Source organism: Hyperolius riggenbachi, chromosome 1 (genome assembly GCF_040937935.1).
Source record: "Hyperolius riggenbachi isolate aHypRig1 chromosome 1, aHypRig1.pri, whole genome shotgun sequence".
In the NCBI taxonomy this organism is placed as follows: domain Eukaryota; kingdom Metazoa; phylum Chordata; class Amphibia; order Anura; family Hyperoliidae; genus Hyperolius; species Hyperolius riggenbachi.
The window spans coordinates 222,630,592-222,650,726 of record NC_090646.1 but is presented as its reverse complement, the minus strand read 5'-3'; the positions used below and the strand labels follow the sequence as shown (position 1 = coordinate 222,650,726).

At 39.5% G+C, this 20,135-nt stretch overlaps 1 protein-coding gene across 15 annotated transcripts in view; it reads right to left on the bottom strand.

The window, feature by feature from the left end:
* Positions 1–20,135, bottom strand: part of CAMK2D (calcium/calmodulin dependent protein kinase II delta) — a 330,923-nt gene that overhangs the window by 37,605 nt on the left and 273,183 nt on the right. For 4 of the 15 annotated variants that reach the window (XM_068280781.1, XM_068280836.1, XM_068280791.1 and 1 more), the window contains exons 13-15: positions 19,682–19,719; positions 12,164–12,217; positions 8,921–8,965 (exon numbers count right to left, since the gene is read on the bottom strand). In XM_068280781.1, the coding sequence (XP_068136882.1) occupies positions 8,921–8,965; positions 12,164–12,217; positions 19,682–19,719 (137 nt within the window). The remainder of the gene's footprint in view (positions 1–8,920; positions 8,966–12,163; positions 12,218–19,681; positions 19,720–20,135) is intronic. The other 11 variants (XM_068280799.1, XM_068280849.1, XM_068280806.1 and 8 more) reach the window with 3 other exon arrangements.

Below are 20,135 nucleotides of genomic sequence, written 5' to 3'. Positions count from 1 at the left end.
CTATCAAATAGTGTTAGAACAGCATTCATTCTTCAATAGCTCTTGTTATACATATTCCTTTGTTTCATGTTTCTTTCATTTCTAAGACATTTCGGCAAAGCAGCCTTTCTTTACTGTAAACTAGACAAGACAAGACAAATAACATTTATATTGCGCTTTTCTCCTTGCGGACTCAAAGCGCCAGAGCAGAGCAGCAGCCACTAGGGTGCGCTCTATTGGCAGTAGCAGTGTAAGGGAGACTTGCCAAAGGTCTCCTACTGAATTAGTGCTGGCTTACTGAACAGGCAGAGCCGAGATTCGAACCCTGGTCTCCTGTGTCAGAGGCAGAGCCCTTAACCATTACACCATCAGCCAACTGCTGATGGTGTATGGCAAAAAGAAAGGACAATATAAATAAATACTACCCAAAACAGCAATTGTTGAACTCAATACAGCAACATGTTATACCTTCAATATTCGTTTTTTTTACAGTTAAAAATAATAATAATAATAAAAAAAAACACTTTATGGGCGGGGATGAAAGATGAAAAACAAATTGTAAGCTTTAGTTTAAAGCAATACAATACGATGAAAGAAAACAACAAGACCAAAAACTAAACAACTCTTTTCATTATTCACATGGCAACAAAAAGCACTCATGACATATACTGCATTATATCACGGTTTATCATATTATATCGCATGCAGTAAATGTATGATATACTGTACAGCCCCCATACACTGTAGTATCACATCACTGATACAGCCATGAAACAAACTTTACATGTTATGGAAATGTTGACAATATGATCATCAGGAATTTAGTAACATGCACGTGAATACTAATTGTGCACCAAAGCACAAATCATAAAAAATAGTACCCTTTTCAAAGCAGATCTTTAAAATACTTGTAGACAGACACAATGCTGACACCAAAAATCTAATTCAAGAAAGTGTGGTGAAACGTACGTGTGCTCTCAGCTCAGGTAAATTGTACCAGCGTTTATGCAAGTAACACAATGTGCGTTGGTCAAATAGCACAGCTTGTGTTACAGACACAACATGCATGTTGCTAGTATAAGGGGCATTACTTGCATAAATGGCAGAAAAATGTATGTGAACTGTCTGAGCAGTTAATGATAGCATTGTCAAAAATGGGCGCCCGCTAAATAGTGGGCACCGGTGCCGTCCACTATGGCAACTGCGGCCGCTACTTGTACCTGCAGTTCACAAAGGGGGCTGCCCCGGCACCCGCTATTTAGCAGGCGCCATTCTTGGCCACAGGGGGGTTATTAGTCATTGGGGATAGGGCGGATTATTTGTTGTGGGGGGAAGGAGTTACTAGTTACTGGGGGCAAGGGTTATTAGTTGCTTGGTGGGGAGGTTATTAGTTGATCAGGATGGAGAATTGTTAAAGGGGAACCTAAAGTGAAGGGAGTAGCGGGGCTGCCATTTTCATTCTGTAATAAACAATGCCAGATGCCAAACTTCTGTGCTGATGCTCTACTTCTAATTCACTAGCCCAGAATAATGAGCATGCAAATCAGATGATTTGAGTCTGGTCTGACTCCACTGGCTGCATGCTTGTTGCAGATATGTGACTCAAAAACATCTAAAGAGAAATACTCAGCATGACAGCCAAGCAAGTAGCATTGTTTATATTGGAATGAAAATGGCAGCCTCCATATTCCCTTCACTTCAGGTTCCATTTAAGAGAAAGGTGAAATTCTTTTAGAACTACAAATTTCACTAAAATAGGAAAAGTTAAAAAGACACTATTTACTACAAACCTAATGTTCTGCAACAATGTAGTTTATCTCTAGTGAAGAAGACCAAAGGAGCTAAAAAGCCTTATACTAAAGTTACTTTATAGCAGTTCCTTAGTTACATGACACCAATCCAGTCACAAATCCAAAACACAACAGTTAAAACCATATCAAGAGTGAACAGTATGCAAAACAACACACAAAAACACCGTACGTTACTGGACATAGTAATATAAGACAGATGTATGCAGCCCTCCTCCTCCACTGCCTCCATTTGTTAATAACAATAATACGGTAAACGGACTGCCCATTTTACAATGATACAAATACTGTTCTATTTCAATCCGTGGACTGCTATACCCAGAAAACAGACAAAAATATATAAAATATTCTGTCTTGCTAAGATCAGGTGGACAGGACTTTCCATAATCCTTATGAATCTATTGATGTCATTGGCTCAATGCTATCCCAGGAGACAGCTACACAAGCAGGAGGTACAATTTCAGACATACCTTCCTAGGTTTTTAATTTACAGCAAGGAGTATGCTCAATGAGATGCAAATAATTCAGTTCTATGGAAATGTATGCAAATCAAATCAAACTGCATAGATGTCCATACAAATTTGGCATAAACCAGCAGAAACATTATTAGCATTGCATTGACCACTATCCCCAGTGTATAATAGTGCAAAAGTCCATTTATTTCAGTAATTAAAATTAAAAGGTGAAACTAATACACAAAATAGGAACCCTTTGCAGGTGTTTTGGATTAATTAGCTGATTAGAGTCTGACACTTCGAGCCTAGAATATTGAACATTGATCACAATAGTCTAATGATCTGAGATTTTAGGGTTCTCATAGGCTGTAAGCCATAATCATCCAAATGATAACAAATAAAGGCTGGGCATATCTAACTTTGCATTTATTGAGAGTATTTCATATATTAGTTTCATCTTTTAAGCTGAATTAATGAAATAAATTGGCTTTTGCACAATATTCTAATGTTTGAGTTTGCATTTGTCAATGTGTTCTGAAGATGCATATCCAAGTCTGAGACTAATATATATTCAGTAAGCCAAAAATAAAACGTATCATACATTTCCTTTAATATTTACATTCAGTATCAGTAAGGGATGGAAGATTATTACACTAAAGCAGCATTATCACACAATTTTGCTTACTTCCGTGAGCAGTTAGCCATTTCTTATAACTGTTGGTAGAGGGTTTCCTCCCCATGCTGCTATAGATTCATTATCTGTCATTTGAATAGGATACATCCTATATAATAAAACCCCTGTATCTCTGTGTCCTCCTGTGTCCATGCTTCCAGACCTGACAGTTTGCTGTCTGTAAACCTCATTGCATTGTGGGAAATAACAGCTTTTCCAACTGCCAAGCAAGCAACATCTCCCTGTGTGCAAATACTTCGGACAGTGGTGGGGGACGGGCAAGCAGGACGAGTCTGTGCGCGCGTTACAGGGGGCTAGCGGCTGTGGCCTAGCGCTCGTTTTGGAGCTAGTCTACTTTAGGGGACCCACCGTAAATCACTATAGAGAATTGGAGCTGTGCTGAAAACGGAACAAATTTCCGCTTTCAGCTCTTTTAAACCCCCACAAGTTATACATGTATGGAAAGCTCAGAATCTGCTCTAACGAATGATGCCACTTTCGGTGAGAAGAAACTGAAACTCACCGTGAACGAGGCGCCGAAAGGCCGCAATCGCAGCTCCGTCGGCCATCTTACATCTGTGCTGGCTCATATTGTTCTCCCTCCTCATTGGAGGGATTGTTAGCTGGGGGCGTGCCAGAGAAAAAAACAAACAAAACAAAAACGTCAGTAGCTAGTTCTGCGTTGGTCTTGTCCGGGGAGAAGGGAGAGCAGTTTCTGGCACGCCCCCAGCTAACAATCCCTCCAATGAGGAGGGAGAAAAATATGAGCAGCACAGAAGTAAGATGGCCGACGGAGCCGCGATCGCGGCCGTTCCGGCGCTTCCTACATGGTGAGTTGCACCTTTTGCTCACCGAAAGTAGCATAATTCGTTAGAGCAGATTCTAACCTTTCCAAAGATATATAGCTTGTGGGGGTTTAAAAGAGCTGAAAGCGGAAATTTGTTCCGTTTTCAGCACAGCTCCAATTCTCTATGGGGATTTACGGTGGGTCCCCTAAAGTAGACTAGCTCCCCCGTTTTTTAATGGGCAGGCCTTTTTACTGGTATTTTATAATTATTTTCTTTACTGATACAGTTAGCAAAACCTGCTCTATATTTGATGATTAGAAAGCTGGCTTTGCTGAAGCAGCTCCAGACAACCAGTCCATCATGAGATTACACTGTGAGATATTTGTCAAGTGACGACTTGCACTTGCTTCATGCAGCAAATTAGTTATGATTAGAAAAAAATATCTGCCTACAGTAAAGCATTGATGAACAGTATGATTAAGTGCTGGCTTCTTTAGAGAGACGATATCATTGAGCACTGGTATTCTGACACATTAGTAGAAAGAACATGTGATTTGTTGTAATTGATATGATGTTTACTGCACCTCCCTACTATATCCGTACCTGCATTTCAGGTACTCGCACCATCTTTGATGCTGTTGATAATTGTCTTGCCAGAGACGTTGCAGTATTGCATTGCTAACTCACATTTGTCAGCAACTTCCTCACAAAATATTCATATAAGCTGTCAAAAAAACCTCCGCTCTGTTCACCACAGCAGTTCTGATGTTTGCTTCTATTCCCAGGGGGCAGCCTTATATTTTGTCTATTTAAAATTTCAGCCAGACTTCATCTGATCACTGTAACAGAAGGATTTTGTGATCTGCAGTTAAATCAGGAACACCGTGACATTTTTAACTTTATGTATAAGAATTCAGAAATACATGTTTAAAGGGAGTCCGAGATGAGAAGGGTAGTGGAGGCTTCCATATTTAATAATGCCATAATGCAGTGCAAATGCATAGCTGCACTGCACAGGTGAAAAGCCTCTATCGTCTATGTCCTGCTGGCTTCATTAGGCAAGAAGAACCCAGATGCCTGTATTTTAAATAGCTATAGTCATTTCCGACTTCCTACTTATTTTTTGTAGTCCGCTGCCGCCGGAAGAAATTGCAGCACGCTGCTCCTTCTTCTGCCACCTCTCCAGCTACACTGCAAAAGCGCCTCTGAAGCGCCTCCCTCCAGGGCTGCCCACTGGTCTTGAGTATTAGCCAATAGGAATCCTCCCTGAGGAGGACTTCCATTGGTCAGTTTAGAATCAGTTTAGAAAACCAATGAAAAACCTTCTCAGGTAGGATTCTCATTGGTGACATGTTAGCTTGTTTGCAGTCTTCTATGAAAGCTGAAGAGGCACTGCCATCCTCCTTGAAGTCTTGCACTTTAGGCCTTGTTCACATTAGGCAACGTGTATAGCCATGCGTTCGGGATGCAAGCGCACCTGATTGTATGCCATCCGCGCCATGCCATCCACTTTGCCGTGCGCTGCTGATCCCATTCATTACAGTAAATGGGATCAGCAATGCGCTTTTGCAGAAATGCGTGCAACAGTGAGATAGTGCATTGCACTGCTGCACAGCGTGCATAGTCTGAATGTCAGAAGTGCTCTCTATGCACTTCTGATGTTCTTGCTGATCGCACACAATATGCGCTGCCTAAATGCGCACAGCATATCTAATGTAATCCAGCTGGGTCCACCTATATTTATACACATGGATAAAATACATGGCAGGTTGATGCAGCTGACTTATGTCAGTGATTACATACATTTCAAATGAACCCAGTACATGTTTTTTACTACTTCTTGCCCATGACATAACCATTTATCATCCTACCATGTATGTAAATATACAGTAAACAGGGCAGGCAGCAGCATCAATTGAGGACTGGAGTTCAAAAAGATTGGATACTGCGAGTGGGATCTCTAGCATTACTCAAAATGATCTAAATTGTCCCAAAAAATTGCCACATGTGGGAACCATGGCCCATATTTAGAGAACTTTTGCTGAGTTTTCTCACATAGAAATTTGCACAGTTTATCAATAAATACATTTTCAACCCCCCAGCAAGCAAAACAATTCTCAAAATAAGTTTGACAGTACTTTTTATCTACTTATCTTAAAATGCTAAAGGCTGAAAAGTTATTTTTAGACAAGCTGAAAAAGTATCTGCTGGGTGAAAAAAAAACAGGAAAATAATTGCATAAGGGTCCATGGCCCATATGCAATTAACTTTTTCTCCTGAGTTTTCTCCTAGGAGATTATTAAAAAAATAATAAAATAACTTTTCAGCCCTTTATAATTGAAAAAGTACCAAAGAACTAGGTGAAAAAGTACTATAAATGAATTTTGATTGCTTTCTTGCTTGCTGGTGGTTTAAAAGACATTTTATTGATATGTTGTACAAATATCACCTAGGAGAAACCTCAGGTGAAAAAGTGACTTGCATATGGGCCCATGAGTCTAATCAGCTGACATTTATCCTATCATAACATTCTCTAGAGATAATCAAATCTACAATAATTCATGTTTGTTCGAACTTGTCCACTGAACCCCAAAGCTCAACAAAAATTTAAACGAGATTAAATATTGGCAGTCTTGTTTTCTGTACTGTGTCGAACACAGAGTCCCAGAACAATCTATAATCACCAAATTGCAATGAACTTTAGGGGTATCCGCAGGAGTATGTTGCAAGTGATTACCCTGAGAAGTGGTGGATATCTGGAGGTCCCTTTTTCATCCCTATTCTATTATTACCATCTCTTCTTATGGAAGAGTCTCATGTCTTTTATTATTTGGACAAAGGTGTTTCCAAGATAAAAAGGAAAGGGGTGGTGGTGGTGAGGTCTTACACCCTACTTTAGCAAAGTAACCCATAATGTTTTGAACCTTGTGGGACACTAATGCTCTTAAGACCAGTAGGGGTTCAGAATAGTCCTTTTGTGCTGTTGATATGTGAAAGACGAAGACTTTGCAAAGATCCTAGACAATTACAATGATTGGGAGCGGATTACAACAACTGGATTATAATGAGAGACCTTCATTGAAACGTTAGGTCTTTATTGTGTTTTTTTAGTTAAAATATTTTTTTAGCATTTTTTTTTTAAGCTTTTCACTGGTTGTGAATAGGTAAAAGGTCTGCATTGCCCCTGCCATACTATTACCCAAACTCCAAGCCTTATAGGTGGGGAAGATCCCCATGCCCTTAACATTAGCACATGATTGGGAGGATTTTCCACCATCCTTTTTGCAAAGCACCTCCTAATGACCATACGGACTGTAATTGTTCAGGGGCTAGAGGCCAACATTTGTGAACTCCTAATTCTCTGGGGAATACCAGAATAGAGGGCTAAAATGTGTGAGAGAATGTACCTCACTCACTTTTATTTTCTAAGATTCGCAACTAACTTGGAAACTATTGTAGACCGAAGCATGGAGAAGCGACCAGGAGTTAAGCCCTCAACCAGGATTTAAACAGCGGCATCACCCTGTGCCATAATGTTGCTGCGCTATATTTGAATGTACGTGCTTTGAGCTGAGGAGATTTTGGCTTTAACATGTAGACCTGTAACTGTAATCCTAGGAACAGGAAAAGAAGCACAACAGTACAAACGAGTAAGAGATACTAACTACTCTATAAACATTGTTTTAATTTGTTCTTGTCTATGTCACAGCTGTCTACACTGGATACAATGTAAATTATAGCAAATGGGGGCACATAAAGACAATAAAAATACAAAAAACAGATAATAGCTCCTTTACATACTATCCAAAACGACAAAAACATTTATTCTCTGGAATTCAATGTTAATTGTTTTTACCACTGGGAAGAAGTTCAACAAATAATTTCCCACTAGACAGCACGACAATGGGACATAAATGAGTAATAATGCTAAATTACGACATCGACAATTGGATCCGTACGTAGATTAATTGAGGCCGATTTTACACCTACATTAGCAGTGCAATGACCACATCTCACCCCAGAATTTCAGCCTTCATATTAGTAACAGGGTCATATGCATCGTGCCGTCCCCGGCTAGTGACGTACTCCCTGCAGAGCAGGAAGTATGTCATTGACATTCCCATCAGTCCCCATATGTACTCCACATCACACTGCACTTCCGTTTTCACACTTGCTGCGTCGCCCATTGATTGCATTGCTGCATGATCTGTGTGGTAGGCACAGATACTGCGGCAACGTAAAGCAGACTATGCTTCTGTAATGCGGCAGTTTTGATACTTTCAATGCACTGCGTCACATAACGGTACGTGTGCAAGCCTCTATAGTCTTGCACAACCTTTTCAGCAGGGATGTGGTGGGGAAGCGTAACATGGGGCAATGTAGTGGGCAAGTGTAAAAGGGGCCTAAAGACCCCACCTGACTCCACCTCCTGTAATACATTGGACAGCAGCTCTCAGGATAGACAGGAAAAGGAGCAACACTGTGTAGTCAGTCTAACATTGTGAGCTACCGTACAGTATAGGAGACCACAATTATGACTCACCATTATGCTGCTGATCTTCACAGCTCACTCAGCATGTCCTCTGACATGCCTGTGTTTGCTGGAATGCCCAAGGGAAGTCAAGTCATGCTGTTGGCTGGGTTCTCTAGAGCTGTTAGAATCACAATATTGGCTGGACACAACAACAAATCTCATGGCAAGTGAGATATTTCATGTGCTGTACTTCATTTGTTTATTCAGCTGTTTTTACTGAGTTTCGTTTTATCACCATTATCCTTATCCAAAGGTTTTGGTTTTTTTTCATATAAAAGAAAATATGCTTACTTTGTATGTAAAAGTAAAAATTGAACAAAACGATTGATGTTCATGCAAAATACACTGAACGAAGTTTAGAAAAGATACAATGTAGAAACAGGTGAAATGGCAGCTAAAACAATGTTTCTGAACTATGGGTAAAATTAGTTTCTCCAATGTGTAGTTCGTCTTATTTACAGGAGAAAGAGCACACTGAATGATCTGAGTGCATCCTTCTCCATGATGTTCAAGAGATACATAGGTATGTATGTATGGGAGGCATTCACTAAATATGCATCTAAGCAAAAGATCCATGTTTAGGGAATTTCTTTCGTGGACAATGAGTAAAAGACTTGTTCACAGTGTTTTCGGATGAAGAATGCAAGTTGGAAAGCAAGATGGAGTTGATTCTATCCGAATACCTTATTTCCATCCGCTGGATTGTGGATAACAGTAGATTGGGGCTCCTGAGTGAGAACAGAGAGAAAAACAGCACCTGTGGGTAAGTACAGTAGCACAGAAAGATAGAAATCCTATGCTGGAATGCTGATGGCAGCAATAGATAAAGGTGAAGTGCTGTCAATGAATGACCTGGTAAATTGTCCCTGGGTAGAAACAACATAAGCCCTGTTACCTACCAGAGCAGCATGCAAAGACCTTATTCAGGATTAGTGTAAGAAAGCAGAAAGGCCTACTCTAGATAGGCTTGATAGAAAGCTATCAAGTCAGTGCAAGGCGAATTGACCCAGAAGGTAACCACAGAAACAACAAGACCATCTAAATCAACTTCCTTCTGTACATCTAAAGTGAGCTTTACGGCTTATAGTAATGTGCAATAAAATTGTGGCAAGTAGACATGTGTACTTAATAAAATTGATAAAAAAAAATATTTGTGTAACCTGTACCACCATAAGGATAGGTTCACAGTGGGCATCTCCTGTAACAGTAGGAATGCAATGTAACAGGTAATTGGTGCTGCACGTTATCTGCATGTTGAGTCGCATACAGTCAATGAAAATTATGCTTCACTGTCACTGTTAACATGTACGTTTTGCAGTAAAGCCCTGAAAATCAGTGCATTGGGATTCCACACACCATTACACCGCAATGCACTTGCCGCACTGTGAACAACGCATAGGTGGTGCATTGCAGTGCAGCAAGCCTGTTAGAAACCAGCTGTTATGCTGCACCACAATGCACTACTGTAAACACAGCCTAAGACGTTACTTTTTCCATATTATAGGAGTTATTCATGTTCACGTCAATGTTGTAACATCCCATTGCATATCCGAAAGCAAAAATACAAAATCTGAATAAGGTCATTTTGTAGTTGCCTAGCAATACTTTTGTCAGCCCCACTTGATGCAAAAGTTTCTGTTATGTGCATCCTTAAAGAATAAATGTACTTGCAAATAAGCTAATTCAACTCCAAAACTGTCCCTGATCAATAATGCAGTTATAATGTGTTACTGATTTTTTTCACCGTGTAGAGATGTGAGAACCTCATGGTTGACTACCTCTTGCAAACCCAAATTAAATTAAAACAGATTAAAAAGTAAGTGTTGGCTTACTTTTAAAGATTGAAGGTTCAAAATGTTCATTCAAAAAGGCACTTAAGACTCAAAGTGTACCTGGGGCAAACCATGGGTACAAAAAGAAATACGTACCTAAGCCTCTAGATCTTTTAAAGGTTTCCCATGCTATCCTCTGGTCACCCATTGCACAGCGTGGACCCCCCCCCCGAAGATTACTGACAAGGGTAGGAACCTCGGGCAGCGGGAGTAGGGCTGCACCTCAGTAAACTGGAGCCACTTGTGCATGGGCAGCTCCATGCTACTGCGCAAGGATGGTCATGCTTTTGCCAGAAGAAGAGTACAGCCCTGATGTTAAGGAGAGTCCCGGACAGCAGCAGAGGACAGCGTGGGAAGCCTCTGGAGCATCTATGGAGGATACATACTTTTTATGTGCTTTTTTGAATAGACTTTTTGGCTCATATGCAATTACATTTTTCTCCTCAGTTTTCTCCTAGGACATCATTTTTCATCTTCTATTTAAAGTAAATTTTCAGCAATTTGCAATTGAAAAAAAAACTGCAAAAAGAAGGTGAAAAGGTACTGTCAAAATTATTTTGAGTATTTTCTTGCTTGCTGGTGGTTTAAAGAACATTTTATTGAACAGTGTGAAAATATCACCTAGCAGAAAACTCAGGAGAAGAAGTTAATTGCATATGGGCCTTTGTGTCTTTACTCATGTATCTTTGAAGGTAAGCCAACACTTTGTTTTTAAACAGCTTTTAATTGTATTATTTTCATTCAGTACCTCCTACCTTCCTACCTGCTCCAGTTATCAGCCCTATTGAGGGGGGGGGCTTGATTGGTAAGAGGGATTGGTTGAGGTCATTTGTGTTATGTTTTCTGCTTAGACATATTTTCAATGTCCTGGGGTGCAACCACAGGATCAAAAGCCAAGTGTGGACGGTATTTCCGAGCCCAATTGTTGGATGCACATCTGGACAACCTGTTGTGTGAGTACTCAATTTTCTGATGACAAATTGTACCAAATTACTTAAATACTACATTAAATTGGGCTCCTGGAGTCCCTGTACACCAGTAATTCCCACCAACCTCTCACAAGCAAATCAAAGCAGATCTACAAATGCCAGATCAATTAACTAGGAGCTGATCAGTGATCAATTTACACAGCAGCTGGTTGACTCAATGGCAGCTGATAGCTTTGATTAACTCATGCCCACTTTATTTAATTTTCTACTCAACACTACACACTCTAAATAACAGTATAGTGACCCTGCTACCTTCTTGTGTCAATAGATTCCTCTGCCTCTCCTTGTGCCTTTAAAGCACCCACCAGGGAACCGATTACAGAGAGCATTTATTAGGGTATTGTGAAGGTAACAGATGCATGTATGTGAGTACAACTGAGCAGAGCTGGGACAAGGTCCTCCAGCACCCAAGGCTGAGACACCAAAGTACTCCCCTCCATCCCTGCCACCCCAGCCATCACACACTGATTGCTATTAGACTAAGAAGCGCCACAGGGCCCACAACCTCCCCAACACCTTAATCTCTAGTTATATGGCTTGCAGTCACTGCCATGTATCCCCTTTTCTTATTTCTTTCTGCTTCAAACACAATTAGGAATGACAGGTGAATGAATTGTGTGTCCCCTCCTACACTGCGCCCTGAGGCTGGAGCCTCTCCAGCCTATGCCTCGGCCCGGCCCTGCAACTGAGAAACATGGTGGTGGACAACTTGGCAGGTAAAAGGAGCAGGGAAATTCACAAATACCGTTATTTATAGCAACTGCATTATTAATCATAGTACACATTGGGGATATAACATATTTATAAGTTTACATATTCTTTTAATACATCAAGATGTGTCCAGCAAAAGGAGAGCTAGTGGCAACACAAAAGCACAATCTAGTCACGCTGAAACCATGCATGCATGTATGTTTGCTTGACTAGTTCTAATGCTCATCAGAAGTTAGTTACTGGAAGAACAGACAGCTACACAAGGCACTTTCCCACAAAATCACAACAGAAATGCAACAGTTTAATGCTTCAAAAGCGAACCAAATGTAGAATTTACAAAAACAAAAAATGTAAAATATGTGGGGGGAGGGGGAAGGAAAAAAGCCAGCTGTACCAGAGGTGGATTGGGATCTTTAGGGCTTGTTATTACGTTGGTTTTGTTGTTTATCTGTGGATATTCAGAAAATAGAAATAAAAAACATCCTTAAGTATACACAAGAAAGACCAAGCAGTTGTAGGATCACACAAAAGCACTTATTTTCTAACATGGAAAAGTACCAAAGTCCAAAGCAAGAAAAAGAGGTGGTGTTGTCCAAAGCAACCAGTCATCTTCTAGATTCATCACGATTGTTAAAGCACCAGTGAAAGTGAAAGCAAACATTTCCTTTAGGGAGCAACACCCCCCCCCCCTTTTCCTCCCATCACCCTTAACAGGGGCATTTAAGTGAAAACAGCAATGTACACACTCTTTACTGCACAATATCAATATAAGAGATGCAAGGAACAGTCAGTATTATATTTAAGAGTAAAACATACAGCAAACTAACACTTTCCAAAAAGTGCCTAAACATTCCACTTCAAGTTAAATTGTGTTACTGTCAGAATTTGGTTGTAATACAAGAACATGGAGTTAGACTGTGGTAAGTTTTTGTATCAGTCTAAGAGGAACTGTGGTTATAACGTATGTATCGAGGAAATATTTTGCACATGTAGTGAGCATTCTGGTTTTGCATTTTTTCCTCATTTAATTGAATGATTAGAGACATATTTGCATGTACCACACAGACACAATAGTTGCAATAGTTCCCAGCATCTGAGATACTGGTAAAATAACTGAAAATGCCAGGAAGATGTCAGCAGCCACACAATAATTTAAAGTCCTACAAGAATGCGCTGTGAAAATTGACTGCAGATGTGCCAGTAACGCTCTGTTCCTTATCTTACATGTGTGCCAGTTCTACATTGCGGCAAATATGACGTTGTACTCAGGAGGATAAGTAAGTGAGAGAGGGGGATGAGGATAGAGGCAAGGGCTCTTGTGCTCATTATTTCTTCCTCCCCCCAAAAAATAACAAGATGCATGTTGTCTTTCATGGAAGGACAAAGGTTGCAATTTCACTTTAAAGTATTAATAAACTTATAGTTAAAGCAAACTTAAACTGAAAATAAACTTGTGAGATAATAATATACAGTATATATGCAGCACTACTGTTCAATAGAACATTTTAGGAGTCTCATATTTTTATTTTCAGTTAAAGGGTTGAATATGCTTCATCAAGCTGCAAAACAAAACAAAAAAAATGCAACTTTTCTGCCTTGTCCTATTATCTGCAGTATTTTCTCAGCCAAACAGAAGTGTCTGGGCTTCAGGGCTGAATTAGACACGTTTTCCAATTCCTGCTGCATAATTTTGTGTTTTTTGTATTTTATCCATAGGACCAGTTAGACCAGTAGAAGCTGTGGGGAGAATGTTCATAGCATACAGTGTAGCTAGTTTACAAATAGTATAGGAAAAGATTACAGTATCGATTTATTTTGAGTATACTGCAGGTAAGAGACCGATAGTAAAAACCAAGTAAGTACTGTATTTCACATTGCACAGCTACTATTTTACTTACATTTTCCAATCCTCAGTATTATTTAAAATGACACTGGCAGGGGTTGCAAATACTTGCAGCATACTTTTATTTTTTTTTACTATTATTTATAACTTGTTATTGGTAGAAATGTATAATAGCCACAGCTGCAATAGCAACTATGCAGCTAGCTACATTTCACTCATGAAAGAGAGCTGTAGCAAATTTCTTCTATATCTCCCATGTAGGTAGACTTTAGGACTATGGCCTCAATTCACTAAGCTTAACTTCTGTCTTTAATAACTCTTCTGGGCTGTTTTACAGTTATCACAATTATATCACCATGGTGATAACTGTAAAAAAGCTCAGAAGAGTTATTAAAGAAAGGAGTTAAGCTTAGTGAATTGAGGCCAAAGAGATTTGTAACTGTAACTATTCTCCAGCTGTAGTTACTTCCAGTCTTATTCAGTGCACTTGCTCACAACTATATCACACCTACTGCAATGTGTGCCTTTTTTGACTCACCGTGTATGAAAATCTCTCAGTGTGACATAACCTTTAGGCTGTGTAGACACACTATGAGCGCTGCCTGGGGGCTTTTCTGACCATCAGAGCTTTCTGAGCATTTTTAAAAAAACTCTCCCACTGACTTGCATTAAAATCACAATAAATTGCGATCGCTGCAATTTTACTGCAAGTAAAACTGCAAGACTGGAGCTTAATCCCACATGTATTTTGCTTACTGACAACGTCCCATTAACCATCCTAATGTTGGCCAAATTTGGAACATCATAATGAACAAAAAATTGAAGCAACACAAATTCAATAAACATCAGCCATGTCCATTGACTACACCAATTGCATTACACTTTTCTGGCAGATGATCAATAAAAAAAAAAAAAAAAAAAACGTAATATTTAAGAGCCATATTTTTAAGGGGAAATTCATTTTGCTCCTGTTCATTCTTTTTCATGTTTGTATTGATCATTAATGTTAAACACTTTGTGCATGTCCAGCTATAGATATAACATTGACCCTTTCTAAAACATTAAAGTTGTCTAGTGGTGTAGTGGCTCTTACTATTAGCAATCTTGGCAGTTGTATGACAAATGTATCAGGTCACACAGCAAATTAAGTTTCTACTACTACCAGAAATCTCTCAAGGAGGTAAAAAGCTCACAGATTGGTGTACCAAAGGGTCTTGTATACAGGCGAAACTCGAGAAATTAGAATATTGTGCAAAAGTCCATTTGTTTCAGTAATTCAATTTAAAATATGAAACAAATATATAGAATAGGAATCCTTTGCAGGTGTTTTGGATTAATTAGCTGATTAGAGTCTGACACTCTAAGCTTAGAATATTTAACATTTTTATAATATTCCAATGGTTCTGAGACTTTGATTTTGGGGTTTTCATAAGCTGTAAGCCATAATCATCAAAATAAAATAACTAATACAGGTTTAACCACTCAGAGTGGCTCTGTTGTTCCGTCTCACTGCCATATGGCCCCATCTCGCGAGAGGCGCGATTTGACGGGAGCTTGTGCTTGCACAAGCGCAAGCTCCCATCATAAAACATTGCGGGGCACAGCGCAAGCTCCCATCAGTAAACACTGTGGGGCACAGCGAGCAGCCTGCCAGTGGTTGACCAGGGCTGGCAGGCTGTTTTTTTTTCAAAAAAAATTGTATGTAAATGTTTATATACAAGCCTATACTCTGTATAGCGCTGCATAAGATGGCAGCGCTGTACAGAGTTTAGGCTTGTCGCTTAACTGTCCCTCAGAGGGGGCTTTAGGTGAAATGTGATCATATTAAGGTCTATGTACAGCACCATGCACGTTTTTTTAGTTCATCTTATCATTGCCTCTCACATTTTTGGAGTCGTGTGGGATCTCATTTCTTTCTGCAGTTAGAATTTGATATATGACTTTGGACAGTCACACTCTGGTCCCATACGTCCCTTTAAGTGAATTGAGCAACCTATCTATGGGATAGCTACACCCCACTTTGTTATCAGTTACAAGTGGAGGGGGATCAGCCAGGACCCCCATGGTTGATGGTTGCAGCTCCCTATATAGGGTATTCACTTAAGGCACACCAATACATTGCGGTGTCTACTCTTTTTTTTAACTAGAAACCTTTATAATAAAGTGTATACTACTTTTTTTGTACCTATAGGGCATGTCTTTGAGACAATAGTGTTTGGGTAAACCCTAACATAAGCATATGCCTATGTATGTATCATGTAGTGTATGCATCTTAGTATAGGGCCAATTAAGGGGGACGCCAATTAACTTATCTGTATGTATGTATTTTTTTATTTTATAAAAATTAGGTCTTTTTTGATTAATTTAATAAAAACTAAAAAAAAAAAAAAAAAGCTCTATTTGTGAGACGAAGAGGAGGTAAAATTCATTTGGGTGCTAAGTTGTATGACTGAGCAATAAACCATTAAAGTTGTGAAGAGGCGAATTGTAAAAAATGGCCTGGTTACTAGGGGGGGTATAAACCTCTGGTCCTCAAGTGGTTAAAATATCTTGCTTTGCATGTAATGAGTTTATTTCATATACAGTATTAGTTTCACCTTTTAAGTTGAATTATTGAATTAAATGGACTTATGCACGGTATTCTAATTTTTTGAGTTTCACTTGCATTTTTGTTTTGGTTTACTCCCATTCTGCAGAGTAACTTAGCATGCTCAGCTGGGTCTATCAAACTCCGGAGACATGCTCAATTTTAAAATAATTGCTTAAAATGAAAAAGGTTTAAGTAAACTAAAAGTTAATGAGAATAATTAATCTCTGAACCTGATTTATAAGCCTAGAATTTTGCCTTCTGGTAAAATCTATTAATGTTAAATACAGGAGGAAAATATTAATCTTTCATTATTACAGTCAGGGCTGTATTAAGAGGAAGGCCACAAAGGTCTGGGCTTCGGACAGCTGCTGCCTAAGGGAGTGGCTGGAAAATAAAGGGGGGTTGCTAGAAATGGAAGAGGACACTGCAAATGGAAAAGAAAAACTGCAAATGGGGAGCACCACTTAGAAGAGGACTTAGAGAGGGCTTGCTGTACATATTGCACATGGAAGATGTGGAATAGGAGGGGGCTGTTGCATCTAGAAGGTGAGCCACAGAAAAGGCAGACTAGAGATCAAAAAAGTTTAAATCCAACCTTGATAACAGTTAATTGATTGCTACTTGCATAAAATATGAAACTACTTAACAGATAACACTATATTATTCAGAAAAGTAGAGCTATACCAGATTAACAGCTCAAGCACAATAGTTCTACTTTAGAGTTCTAACAGTAAGCATTCAGCAAGTGTCCTCACCATCACCTGAACACTTGAGCTTGACGTCTTTCTCTACAGTCAACAGTCAAGAAAGGGGCAAAAAATATAAAAAATACAAAAGGAGAAAAAAAAGATTGGGATTTGGAATTTTAAGTAGAGCATATTACTGGCGAAAAGTCACATATGTAGGCACAATAACAGGCTTTGTAATAGTTGGGTACCTCAAACAAGGGCAGGAACCAAGTTAGCTGATGTTCCACAAATCCAGTCAAGTGTGAACATTCTCTGATATCCATGCACAAGCACACGGGTATGAATGTCCATCACATGCAGTCTCACAATTAAGCAAGGATAAAAATGGAGCAAAACATTGGATAGCATCTTTGCTTTAGCCTACTAAGGCTCAAATGCTGTCTTCAAACCACACAAGATTTATTTTGCATACTACCAATATTTTTAATCATTGGTAGGTAACAAAACAAAGAATGCAGAACTTCATCACATCAATATAATGTAAATCCTCTTTCACACTAGAAGCAGTGCTGAGCAATGTACTCATCTATCCTCTTGGTCAGGCTGTGATACTGTTTGCTGCAGCCTCATTGATTGTAAGGTTAAGTTTCCACTTGTGCGTTTTGTGTCAGATTCTTCTCTCAGAAAATTTGCATTGATTTGGCAATTAATGTTAGTGAATGGGGCTGTTTCCATTCAATGTGAATTTTTGTATGCATTCGTAGGCATGAAAAATCTGAGGTCCTGCATTTTTCGGAAATCGCGTACGATTCGCGTACAATGCTTTGGATAGGCAACGCATAGCAATATGAATTTTCGCATTAATTGCGTGGAAATTCGCATTAAATCCATAGTTACAGGATGTTGTCAGCAGTCATGACTAAGCTGTTACTAGTCAGATTATGTTTATTTAACTAATTTGAATAAAAACGCGTAAAGATTTCCATGCAAATTTTCACCAAGCAGAAAAATCTTACACGATTTTTTGCAGGCAAAAATGTCACGCTACAGTGGAAACGTAGCCTTACTGAACATGGCAATATCCATTGTGTCAAAATGCTGTCAGCTGGTCTTTGTGCACTGCATTGTGTTGGTGTGAACAGGCACTATTTAAACTGAGAACTCCACCCAGTGGTAGTTTGGGGCTGGTGCAGTGAATAATAGCTCGACAAAACTTCCAGTGTGAGCTGGTCCTACCTAAACAAGCCATTTAATTATAATCAGTTCATTTCAACTTTATACTGCATTGCTAGAGATTTTATTATGAGATTGCCATGTCTTTATTTAGCATAAGGAAATCGTATTCTCACCTGTGATCCTGTGCAGAAAACTGAAGCAAATGCACTGTTACTATGCTGTAAGGATCAATTAATCCACTACTTACCGATTATATTACAAATACCCAATAACCAGATGTATTAATATATATACTGTATATATATATATATATATATATATATATATATATATATATACACACTGTATATACACTGTATATGCCAAAGTCATAAATTCACATTCTTATTTGATGGCCAAACATTCTTGAAAGATACACCTCCTCACACTGCTCTTAACCATTTGATTTTATAACCAACATTAAGCATTGACGGTTTGTCAAAGTTAGCTGACAGTTGTGATTGGCTAGCAGTAGTTAGCTGCATAATTATACCTTCTAAACACAGGAAATCTTGAAAGCGAGGAAAATATATATTAAAAGAAAAGCTGCAGCATAAAAGTTACACCCCTTTCTTTCTTTAGTTTAACCTTTGTCTGGCTTATATTTCAGTATCCCACTGGGGAGATTTCTCCTCACTTATTGTTCCCTAGACAGTGAAATTGCTGAACCAAGACTAAGCATATTTCTGTGTGCAATGAGACTGCATGTGAACTCACTACCCATAGAACTGTATAGACAAATTCACATCTCTGTGTGGTAAAACAGTGTTCCCCAACCCTGTCCTCAAGGCCCACCAAGAGTGCATGTTTTGTATAAAGCCACAGAGGTAGTTAACCTCCCTGCCGGTGCATTTCTGACTGGAATTATGAGTCAAAAGTGGTACATTTTTTCAAGAATTTTGGGCCTCCAATTCTTAAGTCATAACTCACCAAAATATGCCAGAATATCGCCACTCCTCTGCCGGGGACATGGGGATCCAGGCGGCTGAAGAGGAGGCTGATAAACACGGGGCGGGGGGGGACCATTGGGGGGATATGGCGATCCCAGAAGGGGGATGATTTCTGCAGGGAGAAGCCTGGCTGCCGGGTCCTCAGAATCAGAGCGGGGACATTGGGACCCCGGCAGCCAAAGAGGAGGCGGATCACAGGTACAATCATAGGGGGGCATGGTGATCACCAAGATGGGGCTAATAGCCGCGAGGAGAAGCCTGGCCGCCAGGTCCCCAGAATCGGGAAAACGGGTAGAGCGTACTGTCTGAACCCAGCCTCTTTATTCATTATTCCTCCTACCTCCCATTTAGTGAATGGAAAGAGAAAAAAAAAACACCACTTATAAGAGCCAGTCACTTTATATCTCCCCATACTCTCCCTCCCAGGGACCTGAAATATCAAGATACAGACATGTCAGAAATCTCAGAAGGCATGCTGCATGAATGGCATACATGGCATACTGTGCCTGTACTGGAGTACTGGGAAACTTGAGGCCTTCACACTGCTGGAGGATGTGAGAGCTGTGCTGGAGATTGGAGAAATGCCTCACAAATCATTAGAGTATATTCAGCTTTCTAAACGTACCTTTACTCCATCAGGCTTCTTCAGTAAACTTCTTGCTGCTGTAAAGGGATTAATAAATTACATTAGTCATATCATTATGGATGGTCACCTGCGTGAAAAAAGACTTCTCTTTTAAGCAACTTTTTGAAGTTCTCATTAGCACATAACACTGTCAAACTGTACATAAATTGAGAAGATTATCATAATTACTGCTGGAAATTAATCAGCAAAATTGTGTATTTAAGAGACAGATAAAAATCATGCAGTAGTCCAAGCAGTGCCAAAAAGTGACCAACTTGCAAGTAATGTTTTCATTGTTGTGCAAGGTTCTCATTGGACTGGCATTACATCATTCTGCTACAGCAGTCTTCATAGGCAGCCTCAGTATCTTAATCCAAACTTCACTGTTGATTGGTGCTATTGACTGACGGTTGCTCTTCTTTCTGCACATAGGGCTGGTACTAAACTGACTTAT